Raw genomic sequence first — 7501 nt, 5'->3', positions numbered from 1 at the left:
CTATCCTCGAGGGCAAAAAGAGAGGAATGAAGGAGGAGACAGACCACATTGTGAAATGCTCACGAAAGTACCAAGGTAACAAAAAATACCAACCATCGATTGCTGAGGGTGCCCCTGGAGTCTTTACAAAGCGCATGGTGACCGACACATGTCTAAGAGGTCATGGTCTCCTCATTAAGAGAAATCCCAGCAGCATGATGGTGGTAGAGGATATTTCTGTGAGACGAGAAGCAGAGGAAGACATTATACACACCACTGTTAATTTTGGAAGGAAAGGGGAGAGAAAAAAACAAAACAAAACAGAAAGAACAGGGGATGAGACCTAAATACCTTTAGATTCTCAAAGGCAGTTAGTTTTATCTGAGGCCTGGGTAAACAACTTCTGGGAAGACCCCAGGACCTGCGATACCTGCAAAAAGAGAGCTTTTTCCCCCCACTCGGCTCTTGCGTAGGTTTCAGAATAAAAAAATCAGCCCATTAGCCATGAAGATATGTAGCTGCGACATAACATTTTTTAAAAACATGTTTTTATTTCTTATTTTCCAGCCTTCACAAATTGGCTCATCCTTGGAAGTTGTGTTTTATTCTGCTCTCCCTTATTTACATCTCTGCAGAAAGCAGGCTAATCAAATAGGTAAGGAAATTCTCCAGAGCAGAGCCAAGGGGCTGTGTTTCTTCTGTTCTGGAGCAGTGTGCTGTCAGTCTAGGATGACAGTGGCCTATGACATATATCTTGCTAGCCCTGAAACCTGGGAGTCTGAATTTTGGCAAATCAGGGCAAAAGCAAACCTGTATGCCGTTACTATCATCCCGGACAAGCAAGGATCACAAGGTCACAGGAGGGATCTTGGAAAGAGTCCAATTCTTCTGCAGCTGTTTCCACTTCTTATTCCACCCAGCTGCTCACTGGAGCTGCTAAAAAGTATTCCGTGCTCAGGCTTCTGCTCTCAGTCAGGGCCCCGTTTTGTGGACATGCTAAGAACATAAGACCAAAAGCCTGAAGTGTTGCTATGACTAAGCCAGCAACAGTGGCATCTGCTTGGGTCTCTATCTCCTCCACTGTAATGAAAGTGTTGAATTAGACTATCTCTAGGAACCCTGCTCTTGAAGAGGCCATGACTGCTACATTCTCACTACAAGTGGCCAGCATGAAGATGCTACACAATCTTTGGCCAGTTTAACCTTTGACACAGGCCCTTTTCATTATGGCACTTGATGTCCCTAATTGAGGAGGGAGGGGAAGCCATGCTAACAGCGATCTGTGAAGGAGCTGGAGAAGCATGAGCCAGCAGTACCACTATGGCGGCCACAATTTGTGTCCATCAGGTGGGCCATTTACTATGTGGTTGAGTCGTCTCATATTACAGACACCAGAGTCTGAACGACAAAGACCCAGGGTCACACCTCTGTCTGAAGCCAGGGTTTTAGAACATTTCAACCATGGTCCCAACTTTCCATTCTACCTGTTTCATCTGTTAATCTGCTCACTCACTTTATCAATCCATAAAATAATTAATGGGCCTCTGCCAGCAAGTGGGGATTCCAAAGGCCAACATAACACAGTGCCTTCCCCCAGGCCCCTCAGGCCTACAGAGGGTATTTCTCTGCAGTGTCAGAAGCTGGATTGACAGCTTCATTCATAGAATGCCCATGTTGGAGGTCAAGAGAAAAAATCCAGGGATGTTTGCCACATGGAGCTCACAGCCAGAGGATCTTTGCTTCTCACTTTCTGTAGATCCTGCTTGGCTTTTAATTATTCTTCCTTTTTTTGCAGCAAAGTGGTGTCAGTTCAGCTCTACAGCCCCCAACCTTATCTTCAAAGGAAAGGCACTCAACTTCACAGCGACCATCCATCTTCTGGCACTGCATCCTTCTGCGTATAGCTCCATGAGCTGAGGGAAGAAAGCAAGGCCTCAGTTATCCAGTAATTGGTGACCAGAAAACAACATAACATCACTGGGGCCAAAATCACAATTCCCTCTTACTGAGTGTCCTGCAGACACAGAGTACACACCTAGCGATCAGAAAAAGCACATGTCACCTGAGCAGCTGTATGGGAGCTCAGATTCCCCGCACAACTTACACAGTGTCCCTACTAGGTATTCAATTCCCTCTGCCATAGTCATTTCTAGGATATCTAGAAGCAGAGCATGTCTTCCTGGGATGGAGGCAGTCTACTTTCTAATTTCAATAACATTCCTTCCCAATGTGTGATTGTTTTCATGTCTCCATATTAATAGTCTCAGACATATAACAAAAGGGAAAGATGGTGCTGTTTATACTGTAGGCCGGTCAACGAGAGACCACATGCAACGATAGACCACAGCCATGTGGCTGTGGAGTTTCAAGATTTTAGGTGCAAAGATAAAAGAAACCTGAGGCTGATCCATTCTGTAAGAAATGTCAATGAAAAGTGGGTTTAATTCTGGAATTCAGAGTGATATGGACAACGAGTTTTACTTCTAAACAAAGATTAAGCTGAAGAGAGTAAGGTATTTTGAGAGAAATGATTGAAAAAAGTTTTTGGTGATAGATGTTCTCAGGAGAAGTAATACAAAGAACTGGCAGTCACTCCCAAAGGGAACTTGTTCTGGGAAAATACAGTTTTGAGGAGGAGAAAGAACACATATTGCTGTCGTACCTGAGATAATGCCATGCTGAAGAAACACTGAACCTGTTCACGCCCCAGTTAGGACTCAGACCAACAGAAAGGAATTGCACAGCCTTAGATTTCTTCTCAAAGTAAGAGGAAATTTTTAAAATAGTCCAAAGTTGAACTTTGGATATTGTAATAGACTACGGAAATTCATCAGGCATTTAGCCAATCAATGACATGGAATACTCATAAGGCGTTTAAATACTTAATTGAGGCAGGTAATAAGAATGAGAATGATGATTTAAGAACAATGATAAGCAGACAATAATAATAGTGTACTTTCTCGGGGCACAGAGGATGTGCCTGGCTTTGTTTAAGCAGATTATAGAAACAGAGGGATTGTTAAACCTTCCCCAAGCAGTTATTTCTCACTTCAAACAATGAGTAATGGAATCTCTGGATAACAATAGGAGACTCAGCAAAAGACATCAGTCCCAGGCCCCGTTCTCTGTATGGTTGCATGGGTAAGTTTGGACCAATGAAAGAGAAATGAAATGATGTAGATGCTTCTGTGCAATCTTTTTGATCATGAGCTTTACTTACTCTTCAGCCCTTCCTGTCAGAGCATCTTTAGAACCAGATGAAAGACACATGTTTAGGACACAAAGTTGACCTTCCTCCCTAGGCTCAAAGTAACTTGGTGGAGAAGAGTGTTCTTTCTAACCATAATAGTCAACTTACCTGTTTTTTGGATTTTTCCCTAAAAGAAAAATTAACTATTTTTTCATTTACTCTCTTTTTAAATGTGTTTGTTAAAATAAGTTTGCCTCTAATTAACATAACATGTATCTTAATCTTTCAAACAATCCTATTATTATTATTATTATTATTATTATTATAACCCCTTCTAGAAAGGAGACTGAAGCACAATGGTTCACACAACTTAGAAGGATTAGACCTGAGATCCAACTTCAGGTGTTTTGGTGTAAAAATATCTGTGTTCATTACCTCTTCTACTGATCATTGAACTCACTTCCAGCTCTGTGATTCTGTGTGGTTGTTGTGATTGTGGCGCTCCTAATTTGAGCCCACACTAGGCTTGTTGTTAGGATTCAAATGTACCTGAGCTGAATTTGGGAACAAGAAGCCCTTAATGAGTCAGAGACTTTTGAATGGGAATGGAGAAGATGGCTTAAAATGTGTTTCTCTACCTGGATCCATTGTCTGACCTTCAAGAGAAGACTGGAGCAGAAACCAAGTAACTGACCTGATAAATGAGACTTTGAAATGTAAGGGCATGTTTTTATACCTGTTTTCAAAAGTTCAAGGTGAAGAACATTTCCCAAGATGGCCCTTCTGATCCCACGGTTAGAACCACGGTTCTACTTCCATCGCTTTTTTTTATAGTCTGCCTCATTTATGGCACTTATGAGAACTGTTTTGTGTTATAGTTTTAATGAATCTTCCCATCTCACCCATTCACTTATTTGTATATTTGAAATTTATCAAATACCTATTTACTATTCTGGGGAACCTATTTTTTACCAACACAGAAATAATAAAATAATAAACTTCAAGTAAATTAAGCATGAAGATCTTACTCTAATTACATTTTTTTACCTCCACTTTACCTACTTTTTCTATAATGCCCAAACAATTGCTTATTAAGTTTTATATGTATTGGTTTGGTAGGCCTATTGAGGCCTGATTGTGTAATAAGTAAGTGCAAAAACCAGGAAATCATGAAGTAGTAAAATACTTCATAATACATGAGGAACCCCCACTAGTAATGACTTAATAACAGAAGTATAGTTGAGAAGGGATGGATATAAAAGTTTCTTGGTGGGGGGCGATGGCACCTGAGTGTCTCAGCTGGGCATCAGACTCTTAATTTTGGCCCAGGCTGTGATCTCAGGTCATAGGATCAAGCGCCACATCAGGCTCTGCGTTCACTGGGGAGACTGCTTGAGATTCTCTCTCTCCCTCTACCCCTCTTCCACCTCTCTCTCTCTCTCTCTAAAATAAATACATCTTTTAATTTCTTAGGGATAGAGTCTTGGCAGTACTGAGCAAAAAGAGAGCATTTCAAAGCTCTCAAAGATGTAAAAGCAAACCAATCAAGATGTTAGTTGTTTAAATGATATAATTTTCTATAAGTGTGTGAGAACTAGAAAGAAATTCTAACTAATCTAAGATTAGGAGATTTGGACCAACTAATAAAACATAAAAATAGGAAAAAAAATACAAAAAACGACACTAAGAATCTCTTATCATAAGTTTTTTTTTTTTTTCTCATTTAGGCTACAAAAGCTATACTTCTCTAAATTAACACGTGTGATTGAAATTTGCCTCTGAAATTTTCTCTCATTTTAGAGCTATCACTTGGGCACACGCTGAAGCTGTGTGGACGATTACAGAAGATGGAAAGAGAGCTAACTGTAAAGAGAAGTCTGAATCCCTTGGTGGAGCTTTGGGGTAAATTAACCAGACACCCTTCTGTGTGGAGATAGTCCAGCTCAGTAGTTTTGTGTTTATGCTCAAGAAAAGATTTCTAGTAACTGCTTTGTGCTGGGACATTTTTAGAATACAGGGATTAGTCATGCACTTTTCTAAAGTCTGAACTTTCTTCTCAAAAGACAGATTGCCACCCTTACATCTATTAGGATTTCCCTCTTACCTGAGAAAATGTGAGCAAGGAGAATGAGAGCAGCAGAAACTAAGAAAAAAATTCTCATGGCTCCAGACATCAGTAGAGAGAGGATAAAGGAGGTATAGTTGCTAGAATCCAGCTCTTTTATCAAGGGAAGTTGATTAAAACAAGTTCTACAGCTATGAAAGGGCTGGAAGTCAACTTCAGTTTGAAACGTCCATTAAAAAGAAGCTATTTTTCATGCTCCACTGAGTAACGTGTGGGCTGCCGGATCAGGAGTTACCTCAATGATGTCTATCAGAGAGTAAGGCAGACAGCTAGTCCCTCTGCCTGGATTCCTACATTCTATGTCTCTGCCTAGACATCTATTCCCTGAAGCCCCATCTCAGGTGCCTACACTTCCAGAAGATCTATAACCCCCACTCCTCTTCTTCTTTAAGATGTTACTTGCAACTTGGTCTCTTATAAGATTAACTTGGTGGTTACTAATGGGTACCTGTTATAATTGCTTTTCAAAAATTATAGTATGTGAAGAATTTTTATCCATCCAGTTTGACTATCAGCTCAACAAAAGAAACCAATTCTCCTTCCATCCTTCTCTTTCCATTGATTCCTCATAAAGTGCTTTGCAGCAATAGCCATTCAAAATATACAGGTTCTTAGACTTAATTGATAGCTGTCTAATTAGGGAAACTCTTGAATAGTCAAACAGTTAATTCACAAATCTTACCAAACGTTTAAAGTTTTTACATTTGTAAATATTATTATTAAGGATAATGGTATTATGACAAAATATGATCATACCTCATATGTTATGGGAATAGCTTTCATTCAACAAATATGGGTTGGAGAACTATGTAGATGTTTATGCACATTTTACTAAGAAATTTGAATTTTATCCTAAAATCAAAGGGAAACTATTGAAGGATTTTTAAGCAGGGGGGGTTATTTGAAAGATTAAAACTCAAATGAGGAGTTCCATTTTAAATAAAGAAAAGTGAGCTCCTGACAAGTAGACCCTCCCACTAATAACAAGTGAAACTGTGGGGAAAAAATTACCTGAAGAATATGAAATTTGAAATAAATACAGGCGTATTTAACTTTTTGGAAAAAAAAGTTAGAACTTGGAAAAATTAAACAGCAAAGAGTACATTCTTTCTGATTGCAATGTGGCATGGAGAGGCTAACTCAAAACAAACAAAAATATCTATCCTCTTTCTGAACTTATAAAGGCAGAGTCAAGGAAGACCATGGTTGCTGGACATGAAGTCTCAGAGAAGGGAGCTTAGGTTCTTTCTATGAACTCTCCCCATGACTTCTGGGGAGAACCGTGCATGCATCTGATTAAGGTAAAACAAAACAAGATAAACACACAAATACCTCTGAGATTTGAGCTGCTGCTCATTACAGACTAGGCAATACTTGTCAATTGAGTTTAATAGAATTACTTTCCTGTTCAAACAAAAAATTCAGCCTTCTTCAGAGGATGTAGCATATTCATATCCTCTTCAGCACAACATTCACAGTGTCCAGGACTTCAATGATGTTGAAATAATCAGACAAATGTCTTTAATATATTCATTTTAACATGCTCCAAAAGTAAAGAAAATGCACTTGCAATGAGTATTAAACATGGGAAATGTCATTAGAGAACAGAAAATAAAAAGAAATGTTGGTACTAAAAGATATAATACCTGAAAAAGATTAACTGAATAAATTTGATAGCATAGAAAATATGACAGGATCAAGAGTCACTGAATCAATAAAAATTATGCAACTTCTAGATCAGAGAGAAAAAAGATTGAGAAAAATAGACCTTTGAGGGTCTGAGGGATAATTATCAAAAGCTAGAGCACACAGGTCATTGGAGTCTGAGAATGAGGAGAGAAACCGAATGCATTAAAAAGTAGTTCAAGGAAATAATGTCTGAAAACTCGTAAATTTGGTGAAGGCACAAGCTGACAAAACCAGGAAGCTACTTGAATCACAAAGAATATAAATACTATGCTCAGGCACATCACAGTCAAACTTCTAAAGTCCAGAAAAGGGAGAAAATTGTGAAAGTGCCCAAAGGAAAAAAAAAACACATCCAGTTCAGGGAAATAGCAATTGGCTTCTCCTCAGAATTGAAAGAGGTCAGGTGACTGTGCACACACCTTGCAGCAGCTGAAGGAAAACAAGCACAACACTGCCACAGCCCCAAACTCCATCTGCAGGAAAGATTCCCTTAAAAAGGGAGGATAAAATAAACATGT

At 39.2% G+C, this 7501-nt stretch overlaps 1 protein-coding gene across 1 annotated transcript; it reads right to left on the bottom strand.

Annotated features, from left to right (window-relative positions):
* Positions 1-1059: 1059 nt before the first annotated feature.
* On the bottom strand, positions 1060-5377 carry LOC140599508 (beta-defensin 107A-like). Its single transcript, XM_072762654.1, has 2 exons — positions 5274-5377; positions 1060-1892 (listed from the first exon to the last, which is right to left on the bottom strand). The coding sequence occupies exons 1-2, from the start codon at positions 5341-5343 to the stop codon at positions 1750-1752; spliced, it is 213 nt and encodes a 70-aa protein (XP_072618755.1). The 5' UTR covers positions 5344-5377; the 3' UTR covers positions 1060-1749.
* Between the last annotated feature and the right edge of the window lie 2124 nt (positions 5378-7501).

The sequence above is a fragment of the Vulpes vulpes genome, chromosome 7, assembly GCF_048418805.1.
Source record: "Vulpes vulpes isolate BD-2025 chromosome 7, VulVul3, whole genome shotgun sequence".
Classification (NCBI taxonomy): Eukaryota; Metazoa; Chordata; class Mammalia; order Carnivora; family Canidae; genus Vulpes; species Vulpes vulpes.
Note: the sequence above shows the minus strand (reverse complement) of the source record. Positions and strands in the feature narration are given on the sequence as shown.

Coding starts and splice junctions, on each gene's coding strand:
- LOC140599508 (XM_072762654.1), bottom strand. CDS start 5,343: ATGTCTGGAGCCATGAGAATTTTTTTCTTAGTTTCTGCTGCTCTCATT. Junction 1,893..5,273: donor CCTTGCTCACATTTTCTCAG/GTAAGAGGGAAA, acceptor TTCTTCCCTCAG/CTCATGGAGCTATACGCAGA.